Source organism: Bufo gargarizans, chromosome 3 (assembly GCF_014858855.1).
Source record: "Bufo gargarizans isolate SCDJY-AF-19 chromosome 3, ASM1485885v1, whole genome shotgun sequence".
Lineage (NCBI taxonomy): Eukaryota > Metazoa > Chordata > Amphibia > Anura > Bufonidae > Bufo > Bufo gargarizans.
The window spans coordinates 398,201,331-398,221,345 of NC_058082.1; the positions used below are offsets into that span (position 1 = coordinate 398,201,331).

General features: G+C 46.0%; 1 protein-coding gene across 1 annotated transcript in view; it reads right to left on the reverse strand.

Moving 5' to 3' along the window:
- Nucleotides 1–9,517, reverse strand: part of LOC122932680 (acidic mammalian chitinase-like) — a 47,997-nt gene extending 38,480 nt beyond the window's left edge. Inside the window, exons 1-7 of the mRNA XM_044287238.1 lie at nt 9,493–9,517; nt 8,932–8,961; nt 8,254–8,455; nt 8,012–8,068; nt 7,528–7,693; nt 6,683–6,807; nt 5,912–6,035 (exon numbers count right to left, since the gene is read on the reverse strand). Of these exons, the coding sequence (XP_044143173.1) occupies nt 5,912–6,035; nt 6,683–6,807; nt 7,528–7,693; nt 8,012–8,068; nt 8,254–8,455; nt 8,932–8,961; nt 9,493–9,517 (729 nt within the window). The remainder of the gene's footprint in view (nt 1–5,911; nt 6,036–6,682; nt 6,808–7,527; nt 7,694–8,011; nt 8,069–8,253; nt 8,456–8,931; nt 8,962–9,492) is intronic.
- Nucleotides 9,518–20,015: the final 10,498 nt, after the last annotated feature.

Genomic DNA, 20,015 nt, shown 5'->3' on the forward strand with positions numbered 1-20,015 from the left:
TACGTGCTGAAGTTAAGTCCACTAATTAATATAGCTTTGGAGAAATGAATTTCATATTAATCTGATGGATAGGTTTAAAGGGAGGGGTTGTCAGGGCCTGCAGAACCAGATTTACGTCCCAAGTGGCTATTCTCTTGGAAACACTAAGGGAAGATCTGGAAACGGCTTTAAAGAAACGCATAACCCAAGGATTTGACGCTAAGCGTTCGTTAAAGAGGGACGACAAGGCAGACACCTGGATTTTCAGAGTGCTTGGAGAGAGACCCATTTTTAGCCCTAAAGGAACTCTAGAACCTTATTTAAGGGTGGAGAGCCTGGAAGGTTTTTAAACAGAAGACCTGCGAAAGACAAAAACGTCTGCCAGGTTCTGGCATAAATAGACATAGTTATCTTTTTCCTGCTTCTTAAAAGGGTATTTGTTAAGTTGACAGAAAGACCTTGATTTAAATGGTCTGACTTCAACAACCACCTTAGGCCCCATGCACACTGCCGTGTTTCACAGCCGTGTGCGGGCCGTGGAACCGCGGCCTGGATCCCTCCTGAGAGCAGGAGCGCACGGCGTCACTGGTTGCTATGACGCCGTGCGCTCCCTGCTGCCGCCGCAATACAGTAATACATTGGTATGATCTATACCAGTGTATTACTGTACTGTGCCGGCAACAGGGAGCGCACGGCGTCATAGCAACCAGTGACGCCGTGCGCTCCTGCTCTCAGGAGGGATCCAGGCCGCGGTTCCACGGCCCGCACACGGCTGTGAAACACGGCAGTGTGCATGGGGCCTTAGGTTGATAAAGGTCTGGGAAGATATTGTGTATTTCATATCTAGAGGAAGACTCCTATTCTGCCAAGTCTCTAGAATCTCCCACTGCAGCTCTCTTGTATGGAATTGTGCCCAAGTGACAGCTGGGATGCAGGAAGTTAAACTCCCCAGAATCTACATACCTTTTCTCAAGGTGATACGGGGATGATCTATAAAATTTTGGATCTTCTGTCGTATATATGTACCGGCTATCTTTTCTTCTGTCAAAAAACACTTTTGGTGACTAGAGTCCAAGATTTGGCCCAGGAACTGCTGATGTTGAATAGGCCTTGGCCTTGGCCTTGACTTCTTGTCGTTCAGAATCCAACCCAGCTTTTTCAAGATGCGGATTACTTCCAAGACTGCCAACTCGCAAGCTTTCTCTGTTTCTGCCACAATCAAGAAATCATCGGAATAAGGTATAAACAATTTGTCCTTCTCCCGGATGTGAGCTGACATTTCCGCTATCACTTTGGTGAAGACTCTAATTGCCAATCCAAATAGGAGCACCTGGAACTGCCAGTGTTTCATTACCCCTTCCATCTGAACTGCAAATCTCAGGTATTTCTGATAATCCTGATGAATTGGAACATGAAGATAGGCGTCCTTCAAGTCCAGAACCGCCATGAAGCAACCTGGGAAGAGAAAGTGGTTTCGTTTCTTTAAATTGATTATGGTTCTGTAGGAACCATCTGGCTTTTTTTTACTAAAAAGAGAGAGGAATAAAACCCCTCTCCTTCTTGATGCTTTGGAACTGCCCCTAGGACCTTATTTTCTATAACGACTGAACTTCTGACGTGATCGCCCCTCCATCTTTTTGCGCTGCTTCCGTAACCACGAATCTTGAAGGAGAATTTAAACGAAATTCCAGCTTTAATCCTTCTTTTAATGTGTCCAGAATCCAAGGGCTGCTGGAAATCTGGGTCCATGCAGGAAGAAAGTGTTTTAACCTTCCCCCTACATGGTCCCTGGTGTCATTGCTGTTCAGATTTCTTATCTCCTCTAGTTTGTTTGTTGAAGAAAAAAACTCTTGCTCCTTCTCTCTGGGATCTTGGTTTGTAAAACTCTTCTTCCTTACTATTTTCTCTGTTATTCCGAAAGGAATGGAAGGAGCGAAAGGATCGGTTGGACCTTTCCCTGGAAAAAAAGGCAGACTTATCTAGAAGGTCATCCAGAGCTGATCCGAATAGATACTCTCCTTCACAAGGCACTGCACATAGTCTTTTCTTAGACCGTAGGTCACCCTTCCAATTTTTTAGCTATAAGGCCCTGCGAGCGGAGTTAGCTAGTCCTGCTGCGCAAGTGGACAATCTAATAGCGTCCACAAAAAAATCTACCGCCTTTTTAATAGTAGGAAAACTAGCTAAAATGTCCTCTCTAGGGCTCTTGTTCTTTATATGTTCCTCTAGATCTGACAACCACATAATAAGGGATCTGGCAGTACAGGCTGAAGCGATGGAAGGTCTGAAGGCAGACATCGAGGCCTCCCAAACTCTTTTCAGGAACCTCTCAGCTTTTTTATCTAGGGGATCCTTTAAGGACCCCATGTCTTCGAATAGAAGAGCCGAATTCCTAGCTTCCTTAGATATGGCTACATCAATCCTTTCCAGACTCTCCATTTCCAGATAGCGGCTACGTCCTCTGAAAAAGGATATTTCCTCTTTAAATTTTTTTAAATAAAAACTTGTTTGTTTGGTTTACACCATTCTTAATTAATTAAGGCTGGTACATTTTTATGCAAAGGGAAAGACCTAGACTGTTTTGGATGCAGCCCCCCAAACATAACATAATATCCTGTACCTCTTTTACATCTTCTATTCCCATGGTTGCTTTCAAGAGTTTATCCACATCCTCCACAGGAAAGAGAGCTCTCTTAATTTCATTATTATCGGAATCTGAAGAGAGGGACGAAGCGTCAGAGTCCAAGCAGAAAGACTGGACCTCCTCCCCCTCATCTGAGCCCGACGAAACTGCCTTAAATTTTTTTTCCTTTTTCTTAGATTTAGCTTCTCTGGAACTATCAGGCTTCTTGGAGGATAAAGAAGCATTAATCTCAATATTGCAGACAACTATAAAAGGATGGAGTATCCTCAGCCACCGTTTTGTCTATGAATTGTTGGCATAACCTCTTGCTATAGGGAGAAGCCAGAGAACATTTGCATAAGGCACATTCTTTGTGACGCCTCTTAGATAATGCTTTTTAAGGTTTTACCTGCAAAGACACATTTGTACATCAAAAAATGGTCAAAAAACATAAGCCTCTCACCCCTCCCTGGTACCGGGGTCGGGTTGGCCGCCGGGTCCTCCATAGCCTCTTTTCTTTCTTCCTCCATGCTGCAACTCTTGTCTCCGGACACACTGTCAGCCCTCACATGTCTCACAAACGCCGGCAGCCATTTCCGGGTTCCAGTGGCTTTTTGACCACTCCCCCTCCGCACGTGATGCGCCCGCACATCCGTTTGCTCCAGGCCTCATTCTCAACCCGGAAGCGGTTTATCATGTGAGCGGAGCCAAGACTCCTCCCCCTGGCCGGATTTTCTGTCCTCTGCCACCAACGGATGCTTACTGGTGCTTGCTATCGCACCGAAGCATTGTGCCCTCCAGGGCTCAGGAGTGCTGAGCCATCGCACCTCTGCTCGCCCCCCCCCCCCCATGCCGCACAAGAACGGGGGACCGCAGGTAACAGGGCAGCCTAGGGAGAGGAGGATGAACCACAGGCTTCCCCTCAAAGACAGGAAACCATACTGAGGGCAGAGAGGAGTCTCTGCCTTTTTGTGCTGCAGGTTTCCTGTCTTTGGGGCGGATCCATCCTCTCTTATGATGCTGTTGTGGGTGAGGGGTAAAAGTAGATAAACCCATTAAAAGTTTTCCCTATTCATTTAAAGGGACACTAGGCCAAAATCCAAACAAATAAAAACAGACAAAATGTAACATAATCTCCTTATTTTTCTTGCTACTCTCCTGTCCTATATCACAACTGCAATACATAAAAAATATAATAGACAATGTATTCTTCTCTTTGGCCAGGTTCATATCTGCATAATGAACTCCGGCACTGTGTTCTGCTCACTGTATCCAGTATATTTGCCGACTTTCGGATGGACAAATAATACTACATGCAGCATTTTTGTCCAGCCAAAAACTGACATATATGCTGGAAAGCGACCAGATCCCTGCCAGGGATTCCCATTATACATTACAGGTGAAAAATTTGAATATCGTGCAAACGTCCAATTATTTCAGTAACGCAAATAAAAAGGAATGGCATTAATGCAGCTTAAAATTTGAATTTGGGAAAAGGTTCAATATTCTAGGCTCAAAGTATCGCACTCTAGTCAGCTAATTAATTCATACCCCCTGAGCAAAGGATACCTCAAAATTGTGACTTTGGGGTTTCATAAGCTATAAGCCATAATCATCCAAATGATAACAAATAAAGGTTTTAAAAATCTCGCTTTGCAAGTAATGAGTCTATCTCATATGTTAGTTCCACCTTTTAAGTTGCACTACTGAATTAAATAAACTTTGCACGATATTCAAATTTTTCAAGTTTTGCCTGTATAATCCTATTATAGATTCCCATTACAGATTATCTTCTCAGAGGGCGAGAAGATATGGCTGCAGCCTAAGAGACGAACACACTGTTTTCTATTTTATTTTTCATAGTCTGCAATTAGACGTGACAGCCGTCATCTCAATGACGTGCACTGCACAGGCTTTAAAAAAGGACCGTATAATCTTTGGGCTTGCTCTATTATTGTTGCACTAATTACAGCTGGATTAATTAAAGATATTCATGTTAAATTGCATAATTTGAAGTGCCGTCTGAAGTGGTTTGTCTACATAACATTGGTCCACAGGTGGAGTGGGACCTCAAAGGGATGAGCATCCAATAGAAGCTTTGAAGATTGAGTAGTGCTGTTGCCATCATTTGTGTACTACAATTATGACACTGAACAAAGCAAGAACATAAGATAAGTGGATATTAGGCTTAGTTGGTTGTTCTATTTTTTTGCGTATTGGGCTAAAAAAATTATAGGTTCTTATTAATAATTTTACACTGTTTGGTTTTTTGCAGCTGACTGGGTGTCTGACAGCTTGGTCTCAAGCTACACACTGTCCTCTCCTAAACAATCTTCTACCCTAATTTTTAATCAAAATTTCGGCATAAATCAGTTTAGAAGACATCACATGACATCTACATGAACAACATATTTCCCCACTTTTGTTTAGACAGAGATGTGGTAGGGGAATTACTATAGTGATTTTTTTATTATTAATACAGTTTGTTGTACAGTCTCAAATGTACATGGACTCTCCTGGCAAATTTGGGCTGTTCTGCGCCAAAATGAGTGGGGCATATTTGAGCACCTCCCATAGATGGGCATTCTCAGCAGGTTTGGCATTCCAGGGTAGGGCTTATATGGTAAGTATGTTGCTTGGCTCAGTAAAGTATTCTTTCCTGCTTGTTCACATCTACGTGAGAGGTTCTGTTTAGTGTATCCTTCACAGTTTGAGGCATTAAGTCCATTAAAAAAAAGATTTAAAAAAATTATAGCCAATGGGGTCTGTTTGGCTTGGTTTATGTGCAATTATTTTTGTTATTCTGCTCATCTAACAATGGGAACCCAGCCTTACCCCTAAAAGCCCCTTAAATGATATCTTCATATCAAAAAAGTCTTGATCTGCAACAATAAATGTATAAAAAATAAGTCCAGCCAAATTGTTCCTCTAACTTCCAAGAATAAAGGGAATCAGTCAACCAGTTTTATGCTGCCCAATCTGAAGCCAGTATAAACTGCTGACAGAGATCCTTCTCCAAGTTACTTAAAGTGACCCTGTCATTTTGACAAATCAATATTCAACAACTCAAGAGTGAGCTTAGTAAACTATACCAGCTCAGGAGTCCTCACATTCATGAGTTCCTGACTCTCCTGACCCTCTGCGGATGATTGATAGTTTTCTTCTTATAATGTGTACAATTCAAGTAAGTGGCCTAGCGTTTATTAGGGTCTCTGTCAACAGTTTGTGCTGCCCTCAGATAGGGCAACATAAAACTGGTGTCAAATTCCCTTTTACTTTACCTCCAACATAAAAATAAAAATGTCTTACAATGTTAAAGTATTGCAACTCTCCGTAGTCAGTGGAACCTTTGCACAGAGGGCTGTTGTGTCCAGATTGAGTGTCCCATCCACCATGGAAATCATAAGTCATCACACTGATAAAATCCAGCAATCTATGAAGAAATAGAGCAAAGTCATTCCTTGTTCATTTCTTAAAAGGGTATTCCCACAATACAAACTTATCACCTGTCCAGAGGATAGGGAATAAGTATTTGATTGGTGGACGTCCAACTGCAAGCACCTCCACCAATCATGAAAACAAGGGCCCATTCTCCAAAATGAATGGATCGGTAGGTTAAGCTTGACTATGTTTTAAGGCTTTCCTTACTATTGAGCAGGTGATATAATAAAATTCTGTGGGATGTTCAGAAATCATGACGTGCGGATGGGCCCGGAGAACTGGAGTAGGAAAGCAGCAGCGTGCATGCTTGAGCTGTTGCTCTATTCCTTCACAGTAACAGGAACTAAGCTGTCATGATTATTGGGGTTCTTTGCGGTTCGACCCCCCCCCCCCCCCCCCGGTCGATCAGATACTATGCTGTGGATAGGGGAATAGGGGATGTTTGCATTGTGGTAATATCTTTAAGGCTGTACAAAAATTTAACTTTATAATTTACAAAAATACTGTCAAACTCATGTTTTTCTATTGCGCAATGAAAACCACAATAGATGACAGACAAGTCATGCTACTAGAAAAGATTACAAAACCTTAAAAACTTCCACTTTACTACATTCCCTTGATTTACTGGCTTAGACTTACTGTCCGATCTTTGCTATCTCATATCCAGCATCGATGGTGCCTTTTCCTGCTGACACTGCTGCTGTGATTAGGAGTCGAGGAAGACCTGAGGATCTTGCTTCTTCATTAAATGCATCAAGCATTTCCTAATACAGAAAAAAATGATAAAGCAACACAATTAATTAGGACTTGATAACAAAATGTGTTCTTCTGTTTACCATGCAGCAAGTCCATTGCTCCATAGCCTATAGGAAATTTCTGTTTAATTTACCTATAAAGATGCTAAGAAAATCAGTAAATATTACATATGCAAGATATGCAGCAACACGGAAATAATTAAAGCGGGTTTACAATCCATTTATACTGATGGCCTGTCCTCAGGATAGGCCATCAATATCTGAACCGCTGGGGTCCTTGCACCACAATCAATCAGCTGCTCTATAGTAGCTTGCAAGAACAGTAACTCCATCCAATGTGAATACTGTAACACTGCTGCCATTGACTTTAAAGGGAGTAGTGCTGCAGTGAACACTACACTAAACAGCAGAAATAAAATGTGGCATACTGCATTAAATGCTGTAGTGACATGCAGTGCCCAAAGAAGATTGTATGGCCATGAGCCTAGCCAGATACAGATGTTCACCGCCGGACCTTATTAACTATAATGGGATCTGGCGGGATCTGGCCAGGTTTTGGCAATGGTTTTTGTCCGACTGAAAGCAGTCATTTTCCCGGAAAGAGATTGGGTCATTGTCAATGATGTCAGCAGTAAACAGTAGTATCTGGCTAGGCTGGATTTGGTGAACTACGGCAAGCTGTTCTATGTCAGAACAGCCAGCCAAATCCGTTTTAATTTAGATCCCCACCTGTATCAGTACAGTAAATCGCTGCTTATCCTCTGGAGGACTTCCTCGAGATCCTGGATATTCAAAATCAAGGTCTATTCCATCAAAATTATTTTGTCGTAGATATGCAATCACAGATTTAATGAAAATTGACCGGTTTCCAGAAGAAGCAACCATATCTGTGAACCTAAATGCCAAAAAGTAGTATCATTTTAGAGCTGTTGTATGATTTTAGCACATTTTCATATATATATATATATATATATATATATATAAAAAAATGGAAAAATGTGGCAGCACCAAAGCATAACAAAATGACGGGTGCTATGTCCAGGGTTATCACTGCTTACCCAACTTTTGTATGTAGAAATGGACAGCACATCCAATAGAGAATTATGTTCAAAAAATTTTATTCAGCCACAGTGGCACAAGAGGCGACGTTTCGGCTCAAAATCCTGAGCCTTTCTCAAGCATATATATATATACAGTATAAACATAGGCTTACTTCTGTGTTCCAAAGTTCCAACCACCGATTGCCAATAATGTCACCAGGTTTTTATTTCTGAAACAAAAGGGGAAAAAAAAAATGGGTTTATACAGGATACTTGAGCTGGATGTATGGGTATAACTTACACTGTAGGACTAGAATGAATGCAGTTTGCACAATACATACAGTAATTAACGGACTGTAATGACTCTTGTGAGCAAACCCAAGAAAGACATGAACAAATTTGTTATAATACTAACTTCTGCTTTAGGTCGTTAAACTGTTTGTATAAGACATCATCATTCCATTCATATGGCGCAATCTTATGCTCATTCATGGTGGCGAAGGCATATACGAGATGTGTGCAGAGCTGCGGGTCGATATTCCCTGGCACATACTTTCCCTGGTCAGGCCGATACTGTGACCAGTTTGTAAAGTAACAAACCAGTTTGTAAGTAGAACCTGAAAAGATATAGAAACATTAATTTGATACTTTTTTTAATGTAAATACACTTTTATTAATTGTGCCGTACATATTAATTTTGTTAGTAACATATCCAACATACACTCATTGGCAAAAAAAATAACACACCCAGATAGATATGTGGGATTGCTGAAAAACGCTGCAGTTATGTCTCAGGCAGATATGTAAATGATTACAAGTAGGTCTGATTAGACACTGGGTATTGACACAAGAAGGGATAAAAGTGCTTTCCCCGTTGCCCTATAAAAAGGCTTTCAGAAGCTACTTTTGGGTGGTGTACTTCTTGATGAGAGAATGTTCACTGCTAGACATGCCTCTATGATGCACTTGAAGACATTTTGCCTTGATGACTGTTTACTTTTCTACTATATTTTGTTACATTTTAGCATTCTTTCTTTGTAACAGTTTAAAAAAAAAAATTGATATCTACATTTTAAATAAATTAATCTCTTACCCAGCTGAACATGCAGCAGCAGAAATAGACCTGTGTCATAGAGAAAACAGAAACATCATTTTAATACAATAGAAGCTAGATGGCATGGTGAATTAAATAACAAATCCTCAAAAACCCATCTGGTGGAGGGTGAAAGACCTCACAGGGACATATTAAGCACGTTATGTAGCAATACAGCAAGTATGTTCCAAATGTATGAAAACATCTATGTAAGGCTAAGTTCACACTTGCATTGAGTTTTCCATTCTTCTAATCAGTCAGAACAAGAAAATGAAAAATAAGACTAGTCTCAAACTAGCAGCACAGCCTTCTCATATTTGCTGGGTTTTGGTCGGATCTCTGCTGGACCCCATTATAGTGTAAACACTATGTCCTAGGCTCTAGGGGATGTAGCACTGGGAGAGTCACTTATAGAGAAGGATTTGGGTGTCCTTGTAGATGGTAGATTAAATAACAGCATACAATGTCAGACAGCTGCTTCTAAGGCTATCAGGATATTGTCATGCATTAAACGAGGCATGGATAAGCCCTTACATTGTTAACATTTTAACATTGTCTTACCCGCCCAAAGCAGCATCTTGCTCATTTTGAACTGCCATGAGATTGCCGATGGTGCTTTATTGAGAAGGATTTCTTGCTATCAGTTTGGGAGCTGCACAGGTGGAAATAACAAATCCTTTAGTGACAGGTCTTGAGAAAAAAAAAAGTCTAAAACACATGGGAGTTTGATATGGAATACTGGCAATGATTCAGAAATCATGAAGTCTGATAAAGGTACAGTGATATTGTACATCCCAAGGCAGCCAGTGCCAAAGCAACACTAATGGCCTTTAAAACTGAAAAGCTATAAAATGGATATTAATATCCCCTTATAAATCTATATCCTCTTTGAAAACAAGCATACTGCCATGTAGGGTAGGCACCTTGAAACACATGGCTTTCTTATAAAAATGTGTTTCTATAATTCCAAGAAATGTGTATATTGACCCTGTTCACACATTCACCTGTTCACTCAGTCTTAGCGCATATAGTGGTGTGCTGCTACTTTATTTGTTTGCTGTATTATTGCCGGGTAGCTTGCACCCGCGATTTGTCTCAGGAGGTGCTGTTCCGTTTTTGGTATATAGTGGTATATTATAGAGGACCAGGCATCCTCTTTGGAACTTAGCACTCCTCGCCCATTTCCCACCCCTTGGTGTTTTTAATCAGAGAAACAATGGTGCTGGGCATTTCATGCTAGAGTAGGTCCCATCTGATAAGAAGCTACCTTGTCGTCTGGTAGGTGGGCTCGACATATTTTTGATCAATAATATGCGCTAAGAACTTCTTTCACTGCTTTGCAGTAACTATTTGGCGTCCTGTATTTGACTCTGTTCACACATTCACCTGTTCACTCAGTCTTAGCGCATATAGTGGTGTGCTGCTACTTTATTTGTTTGCTATATATATATATGTGTATATATTGTGGGCACTCGCTCTGGTAGACAGGATTAGCGGACACAGTATAGAGGCAACAACAAGTTCTTTGGATCAAACAGTTCAGTGTTTTATTCACACTTTTGGCAAGTGACAAAACAAGCAGTCACATTTAAACAAAAAGTCACCTTGCGGTGTTGGTGGTAATTCACACCATGCGGCAATTCTGCCTCAAAGAGTCCTTGTTGATAGCAGCACCAACCTGTTTTCACACCAAACAGGTAGCAAGCCTTCATCCAGACACAAGGCTCCCAGATCCCAACACAGAGACATCGCTTCTGAGCCCAGCTGCCTATTTAATGACAGCCAGGTGCTGCCAAAACCCGGATCGGCATTTAAAATCCGGTCCGGCATTTTGACCTCACCTGGCTGTAAATCAGCCCAGCAGCAGAACCCTTTAAAAGGCATTCTGTTTGATTTCCATCCTAATGGAAGTCTATGGGAAAGCATAACGGATCCGTCTGTGTTCCGTCTTGCCTAACAGGACCCAGACAGATCTGTTTTGATTCCCATAGACTTCTATTAGGACGGAAAGCAAACGGAATGCCTTTTAAAGGCTTCCATTTTGCATTCCGTCATGATACAAGTCTATGGGCAGAAGAACGGATCCGTCCTTCCGTCTTATGGATTCCGTTATTTTCAGTTATAACCAACAGAAAGCCATAACGGAATCCCTAACGCTAGTGGGAACCCACCCTAAGGCTTTTTGATCCTTTGTGGGTGGGTGGGTAGCTACATTCAGTGCATCTGGCTTCTTCTGCTTCACCGCTACCAACCTTGAAATCATAGGGACTGTCAAGGCAGTGGATGGAGTTACTAGCAGAGCAATAGTGCACAACACGAAGCAGCCCTCAACAGCCCTCAACATTAGAAGACCAAACTTTCACAAGAGACATATAGTTGTTTCACGGCATCTAACATACATGGTGGTATGCTTAGTTTGAAACTGCCAAACTGTATAAAAAAAATAAATAGATCGCACATCCACATTCCTTGCATTGATCTATTGCTGCTAGCCATAATAAAAAATAAATAAAAAACATGTCAATGAGGAACTTTGTATATGTTTTGAACAAAATGTATAGGCCCACTCCCTTCACCACACTGGCAATTTCCTAATGTTACACTAATTTCCTAATGTCACATGTAAAAACAAACAATAAAAACATAAACATTACTATTGCCACATCCAAAAATGTCCAAACTATTTAACTATAAAAAACATTCATGTGCAAAGAACACCTCAAGAGAGAAAAAATATGGCCAATTTGCTGTCTTTTGCCACCACCATGCCCCTCCAAAAAATTAAAATAACAAAATACCAATAAAACCTACAAGCTCGCCTGGCAAAATTCAAGCTTTCATACGGTTCTGTAGCAGAAATATAAAAAAGTTATGGGTGTCAGAATATGGCGATGCAAAGATAAAATTATTTTCAAAAGTTTTTTCTTTTTGTAAAAAATTGTAAAGTACTGTATAATAATAAAAAGATATCAATTTGGTAATCACTGTATTCAACCCTCAGCATAAGATTGTCATTTTGTTTTTGCTAACAGTAAATGTATTAAAAACAAACCCCCTAAAAGCAGCAGGATTATTTTTTTCCTATTTCACCTCGCAAAGAATGTCTTCCTGTTTTCCCTTAGTAGATATGGAAAATGAAATGCTGCTATTTAAAAGAGGAACTTCTCACACAAAAACAAGCCCTCATATGGCTAAGGAAAAGTAAAAAAGGTACGGAATGTGAGGAGGAAAAAAATGAAAATGAAAAAATAAATAAAAATGGACTTTTCCTGAAAGTGTTAATCGGGGGATTGCAAAGAGGCTTAGTTGTTTCTGTAACTCCCATAGACTATAATGGAGAGGGCTATGCATATGCACTTTCGAAAGCTTAATGGGGTACACATGACTCATGTTTTCATGATAGGTGGGGACCCAGCATAGGAAGCACACTTTATTCACAGTTCCCTATTAAGTTATCTAAAGGAAATGTGTCACCAAAATGTTATCTGCCAGTTATAACCAGAGAGCAAGATATATCTTTTTTTAATTTTTTTTTATTTCAGATCAGTCAGGCCGGACAGGAGCGCAGCGGTGGGGGAGGACGCGCATGAAGAGGCGTGGCGGCGAGGGAGGTGAGGTAAGGGTTAAGTGATGCGGGGGGCGGCATCCAGCTGAGGCGCGAGTTGCCGAGGCAGCGGGGGGCGCGGCATGAGCAGGGAAGGAGGAAGTGGGCGGAGCAGTGTCAGTGCGGCCAGGAGAGCGGAACAGACGCAAGATGTCGGCGCCTGTATTATCAGTGGAGGCCATGCTGGAGCGGTTGCGGCGTGAGGCGGAGGTGCGGGGGCCTGGCTGGCTGCAGGAGCAGGTGGGTGCCTGTTTGGTGTCCCCTGCTCCGGAGATTTCCCCTACAGTTCGGGCTGCCCGGCCGCGGCGTGGGGTTCCGCCGGCGCGCCTAAGCCCTGAAGTCACCCCACGGGCCCGGCGCCGAGTAGGGAGCCCCTCTGTGGACCCTTCACGGCGGAGAGCGGCTGCTCGGCCTTCTGCGAGTCGCTCACGCCGTGGAAGGAATCCCGTCACGCGGCGGGGCCCTGAGCGGAGTGGGACGCCCCTTCCCCCTCTCCCTGCGGCGGTGCTGATGGATTCCGGACCGGGAACGGCGGACCGGCCCTGTCCCTCCTTAAGCGGGCGGTCCGCTCGGCTTCTGGACGACGTCGTGTTTCCTCGGGCTGCGCTGGGTGGTGACGGATGCCGGCGCAGGTCCAGAGAAGATGGGAGCAGCGCGGATGAGGATCCCCTTGCCGTGGGGGGCACCGAGGTCTTCGCCCGGGGCCCGTCCAGTGTTGTGCAGAGGGTCGTGCAGGAGGTCCGGGATGAACAGCCGTCGACGTCCAGGATCCAGGATGGTGGAGTGTCCGGTCGGCGGGAGTCAGGATCTGCGGCAGCGGGAGTCACAGCGCCCGCGGTGCCTGGTGAGATTGCGTGGGGCTCCATGTTAGCGCAGGGTTTCCCGGTTGCTGGGGGGGGGGTCCATGGGGGAGTTTGGTAGGGGTTTGGGGCAGTTGTTGGGGGGTCTGGCGGGATGGTTATCGGGTATGGGAGCGGGTGCGAGGTCTCCGTTGCCGGGGTGGGGGGTGGTACCGGGGGCCGTGGCAGGGTCGCCGGGGGTTGTGGGGGGGTCGGTGTCAGTGGAAACGCAGGCGGGGGGTCAGGAGGAAGTGCAGAGGTTGGATGATAGGGCGCGCAGGGAGGTGTACGTCTGCTTTGAGGGGCCGTTGGGGGCTCATTTGAAACAGGAGGTGAGGGAGAGGATTTGGAAGGGGGAGTATGTGGAGATATTCTCGCTGCTTCCGTTGGAACGGTTTAACCTGGATAGGGGTAAGAAGGATGAGGGGAAGAAGGAGGATGAGGATAAGCGGCGGCATCGTTTGATCCCGCGTACTTTTGCTAATTGGTTGCAGGCGTTTGCCATATTGGCGAGTGTCATTGGGGAGCGGTCGCCGGATTGTTGTTCGGCGCTTTTTTGCTACCAGGACGCGATTGGGGAGGCGTATAGGGTTTATGGGGGTATGGGTTGGCTCCGGTATGATGAGCAGTTCCGGCAGCGGAAGGCGGTTAGGCCCGATATCCGATGGGATCATAAGGACATTGGGTTGTGGTTGAGGGTGACGGCGGCTCCCAGGACTGGGCAGTCCTTTCGGGGGGAGTCCGGGGGGTCTTCCCCGGGTGCCTTGGCAGCGGCGTCGGCAAAGGGGTTGTGTTTCCTATTTAACGAAGGAAATTGCAGATTTGGGGCCAAGTGCAAATTTAAGCACGAGTGCACGGGGTGTGGGGGGGCCCATGGCGCCAATCGTTGCTTCAAAGGGGGCAGGAATAGGGGCGGGGATGGTGCTGGAAAGGGGACGGACGCCGGTGCGGTTGGAAGAGATGCAGGTGTTCCTAGATAGGTACCCGGATCGGGTTGCGGCTGTTTTGTTGGGGGATGGTTTTAGTTTTGGTTTTCGGATTCCGTCGGTTGTTACGGCGGGGCCTATGGTTCATAAGAATCTTAGGTCCGCGCTTGATCATGCGGATGTGGTGACGGAGAAGTTGTGGAAGGAGGTGGAGTTGGGGCGGATGGCGGGTCCATTCAAGGAACCGCCGATCCCGGGGTTGAGGGTGTCTCCGCTGGGCGTGGTGCCGAAGAAGGAGCCGAATAAGTTTCGGCTCATTCATCACTTGTCTTACCCGAAAGGGGCGTCGGTCAATGATGGTATAGCTCCTGAACTTTGTTCGGTGGTCTATACGTCCTTTGATGCGGCTGTGAGATGGGTGAGGCGGTTGGGGCGGGGGACGTTGATGGCTAAGGTTGATGTGGAGGCGGCATTTCGTTTGTTGCCGGTGCACGTGGAGAGCATGGGTTTGTTGGGCTGTTTTTGGGATGGGGAGTATTTTGTGGATAGGTGCTTGCCGATGGGGTGCTCTCTCTCATGTGCATATTTTGAGACTTTTAGCTCGTTTCTGGAATGGGTTGTGGTGGAGGTTTCCGGTTGTTCATCTGTTATCCATTACTTGGATGATTTTTTGTGTTTGGGGGCGGCGAATTCACGGGTGTGTTCTTTGTTGCTGCACACGGTGCAGTCAGTTTTTCCGCGATTTGGGGTACCGTTGGCGCGGGAGAAGACAGTTGGTCCGGTGACGGAGTTGTGTTTTTTGGGGATTGTTATAGACACAGAGCGGATGGAGTGCAGACTTCCCCAGGATAAGTTGGAGGATTTGCGGCAGGAGATTGGCAGGGCCATAGGAGGGGAGAAGATTAGGTTGCGGGCGTTGCAGTCATTGTTGGGAAAATTGAACTTCGCTTGTCAAATTATGCCAATGGGTAGGATTTTTTGTAGACGGTTGGCCGCGGCTACGGCAGGGGTGTCAGCGCCGCATCATTTTATCAGGTTGCGTAAGGAGTTGAAAGGGGATTTGAGGGTGTGGGCGGAGTTTTTAGGTCAGTACAATGGTAGGTCGTTGGTCATGGAGGGATTGTGTGATAGTGTGGAGTTGGAGTTATATACTGACGCGTCGGGGGGGTGGGTTTTGGGGCTTATTGCCAGGGTCAATGGTGCGCAGGCGTGTGGCCGGACTCGTGGGTCAGTCGGGGGTGGGTGAGGAATGTGGCTTTGTTAGAGCTTTTTCCCATTGTGATGGCGGGGGTGTTGTGGGGGGAGAGATTGGGGAACAGGAAGGTGCGCTTTCATTGCGACAATCTGGGGGTGGTTCAGGCTATCAACAGTTTGTCCGCATCTTCTCCGCCGGTGGTGCGGCTGTTGCAGTTTTTTGTGTTGCGCTGCTTGTCTATTAATGTGTGGGTGGTGGCGGAGCATGTGGCTGGTGTGTCTAATTCTGTGGCGGATTCTCTTTCTCGTTCACAGTGGGAGCGGTTCCGGCTTCTAGCGCCAGAAGCGGAGGCGGTGGGTCTGGAGTGTCCGTCGTGGCTGTGGGGGATCTTGGAGGAGAAGTGATGGGGATGTTGAGGGATTCGTTGAGTCCGGGTACGTGGAGGGAGTATGGTAAGGCGTGGGCGATCTGGGAGTCTTGGAACAGGGCTTGGGGGGCTGGGGGCGGTGATGGGGATGTGAGGTTGTTGGTATTGTTGGGACAGCTGAAGGGCGAGGGGTGGTCGGTGTCAAAAGTGAATCATTTTATTGCAGGGGTTGCGTTCGGTTTCCGGCTGCGGGGGCTGCGGGATTTGACGAAGGAGTTTTTGGTACGGCAGGTTTTGAAGGGTTGGCGGAGGGGCGCGTGCAGGGGGCCGGATTGTCGGAGGCCGGTGTCTTTTGAGTTGTTGGGGCGGATGGGTGAACAGTTGGGTGGGATTTGCAGTTCCGGGTGGGAGTTGGGGCTGTTTAGGGCTGCGTTTGCGTTGGCGTTTTTTGGCGCCTTTCGCTTGGGGGAATTAGTGTGTGACAGTGTTCGTCGAGCGGGGGGGCTGAGGAGTGAGGATATCGAGTTGATGGGGGACAGGTTGTCTGTTCGGATTCGCAGGTCAAAAACGGATCAGGAGGGCAGGGGGCGTAGTTTCATGTTGTTTTCGGTTCCAGGGTGTATGATGTGCCCAGTTCGGTGTGTGCGGTCTTATGGGGCGGGCCTGGGGAGGGACGGGGTTCCTTTCCTTAGGCATGAGGATGGTTCCTTTTTGTCTAGGTTTCAATTTTTGGCTGTCTTTAGGAAGTGTTTGAGGGCGTTGGGGGTGCCGGTCAAGGATTATTCTGGGCATTCGTTCCGGATTGGTGCGGCGACTGAGGCCGCCAGGCTGGGCGCCAGTGAGGAAGTGATTAGGAGGATTGGGCGGTGGGAGTCGGTGCGTTTTAAATCCTATGTGCGGCCTGCTTTGTTGTAATGGGATCGGGGTGGTGGTTTGGTGTTAATTTTGTTCTTTTGTGTTCGCAGGTCGGACGGCGGCGGCGTTGGTGTGGATTTTGGGGCACTCTTATGTGTTTTGGGGTGCGATCAGAGCGGATGTGCGGCCGAGTGGGCGACAGTTGGGTTTTTGTCCGGAGTTGGCTACGGTCCAGTGGTTGGGGGTGAGAGGTATGTTGTGGGGCGAGGTGATGAGGGAGGTGCATCATTTTGTGCAGTTGGACCGCCCCCCGGACGTGTTGGTTTTGCACGTGGGGGGGAACGACTTGGGTAAGCGGCCTTTTAGGGAGTTGGTTCGCGATATTAAGTTCGACTTGCTCAGGATTTGGGCTTTGTTTCCGGGGGTGATCACGGTCTGGTCTGACATTGTTCCGCGGAAGGTTTGGAGGGATGCGAGGTCGGTGGAGAGGCTTAATAAGGCACGGATCAAGGTGAATAGGGCGGTGGGCCGGTTTATGGCACGGAATGGTGGGCTGGTGGTGCGGCATGAGGTGCTGGAGAAAGGGGAGGGTGCATTTTGGAGGGCTGATGGCGTGCACCTAAATGCGGTGGGGACGGATCTGTGGTCTCTGGGGCTCCAGAGTGGTGTGGAAATTGCGTTACGTATGTGGGGGGACGCGCAGGGTTGAGGTGGTCAAGCTGCGCGTTGTTGGAGGCGGGGGAGGTCCTTGAAGTGGAGGAATATGGTGGTACCTGAGGATGGGAGGGCCCCGCGGGAGGGGCTGGACTCTCATTGAGGAGCTGGTAGGAACTAATTACGTGGCCATCAGTTGCTGCCTCCGAGCTGGGTTCAACGGCTGGGGGTAAGATGGTGACGTAGGTGTTCCAGTGTTATTAAGCTATTGGGGCTTCTAGGACCTCCCTCGTCATTGGTTAACTTATGTTATTTAATTTGTATGTATTTAAATAAACGGCTGCTGTGGCCGATTAAATCCAAGCAGTGGTGTGGTGTGTTTATTTACTTGGGGTTGGGGGGAGGGGCTCGGTGTATGGGGTTAGGCAATTGGGGAGGACCGAGCAAATAGCCAATGCCCTCTTCATGTATTTTCTATTACCCAAACATGATAACGGGGATGCCATCTTGCCTGAGCTTTTCTTAGCATTTAGAAAGCATTAAGAAAATTGCTTTACAGAAGCCTCATGGGCCATAGACACAATGGTTTGGAGCTGACCCTATTGACCTTTATTGAAGAGTTTTCTAGGCATGCTCTGTGACCTGTGCAGAGGTCATTATTGTACAAGGAAGAAATAGATAAGCTTTGACATATTGTGAATGGTGGATCCTGTCTTATCTGTATACAAAGGTCATATCATTAAGGTTAGGATTAGTAAGACAGATAGGCCCCTTTCAGACGAGCAAGTGTCACGCGTCCTAAACTTCCAGCACTGCCGGGAGTCACATAGCATTATATTGATTTATGATGCTATGTAACGCTTAGAGGTCTGGAATGTATTGGATAACACTGACAGCATTATGACTGTGTTATCCAATACATTCCAGAACTGTACATAGCATCATAAATCAATATAAGGCTATGTGACCCGGCTGTGCTGGAAGTTCAGGACGGGTGCTGTGCTGCAGACTCACAGCGTGACACTTGCTCGTCTGAAAGGGGTCATAAGCAGGTAACTGCACATTCCCTTTAATATTCCATTCTTTTTTAAGAAGACTTTGGAAAATATTTAGTAAAATCTAAATTTTAAAGAAAATGCCATGAGCACCAACACATATGTCATTATGTTATCAGTGGAATCTTGAAAAATAAAATACTCATGTGAGGCGGGCAGGTCCTGCACAAGGGGTCTCTTCTATGGGGATTATTAAAGTTTTTAGAGTTTTTATCATGATGCCAGTTGCATTTCAGCAACGAAGGGCTAGGTCCCCCTATGTAGAAGGTGATGGTGGAACCCAGGTGTAGGAATGCCAGAGGGATGTAAGGGTTGCCTATAGTGTCCCTTGTGCACTTGTCATGGTGCTCCTACCCAGTGATGGTCAGTTCCCCTGAGAACAGCCCGATGAAGGCCCCCGGCGGCTGTTCTCGGAACTGCCTGCTCCCGGTGGCCGCATTTGTTTCAGATCGGCTTGCGCCGCAGGCACAGGTAAGAGCTTACCTGTGCATCGCCGGACTTGTGATTTAAGATGGCAGCCTGCATGCGTTCGTTGGCGAACACTGTGAACTGGCCATCACTGCTCCTACCTGGATATCCGGGAACCCCAAGAGTGGTCGTCCGAAGCAGTGATAATAGGGTTAACAGTTGAGGGATTTGTAGAGCTGATTGGAGTCAAGAAACAGATTTACTTGTCATAATCTTTCATCAGGGAACAATCTTCCAACTTTATTTTGGTCATCAGCAGATATTGTCTTAACTTCTGACAGACAAACACAATCAGCCCTGCTACTTCTGTACTCATTCATCTCTGCTATGTTGGCTGGACTAAATAGAAACTTGTCCCTTTCTGCCGTAGGCTGCAAATCAACTTTCTGTAGTCTGACTCTGTCTTTATCTTGACCTATATCTTGGCCTCTTTGGTTTCACTTGTTTCTGTGTTGTTGCTGGATATGACCACACCTCTTGTTTCTGGTGTAGCTTAAGTGGTCATTCCAACTCCTCTATTTAGTATGTTCTCATCCATCATGCTATGCGGTTGATAGCTTTTGGTTGTGGAAGTGCTGGTGTTGGTTGTCCTCTCAGTTCCTGCTCGACCGCGTACTCTGGAGTTAAGTGTCTTTTCCTTATTTCTTGTTGTTGTATTCCCATATCTTTTGGTTTTAGGAGGGAGGCTCCTGTTACTTCAGCTGGGAAGGAACAGGACTTATTTGTCCTGACACAATTTCGAGGGCCCTTTAGGGTCAGATAGTGCTCTAGGTTCCTGTGTATGAACATTCCTACCATCGAGGTCTGTTCAAACGGATAGTAGTCAGGGCTCGGTTTAAGGATTCACTAGGTGGTGACCTTTCCCTAGTTTCCAGACCTAGTACCTTTTCCCTTCCGTCTTGTGTTCGGTGTGGAGTTTGCTTCCCACACCGCGCCCTGACATTATCAACCGCCTCAAACCGTCATTTTTTTTTTGGGTGTGTCTTTGAGGCTATGGATCCAATCGCTGCACTGACTAGACAATTGCAGGGTCTGTCTATTGAGGTAGCTGACCTCCGCACGCAGATCCAGGGATCACAGGCTGCTGGTGCCAGTAGTAGTTACCAGGGCTGTCCTGAACC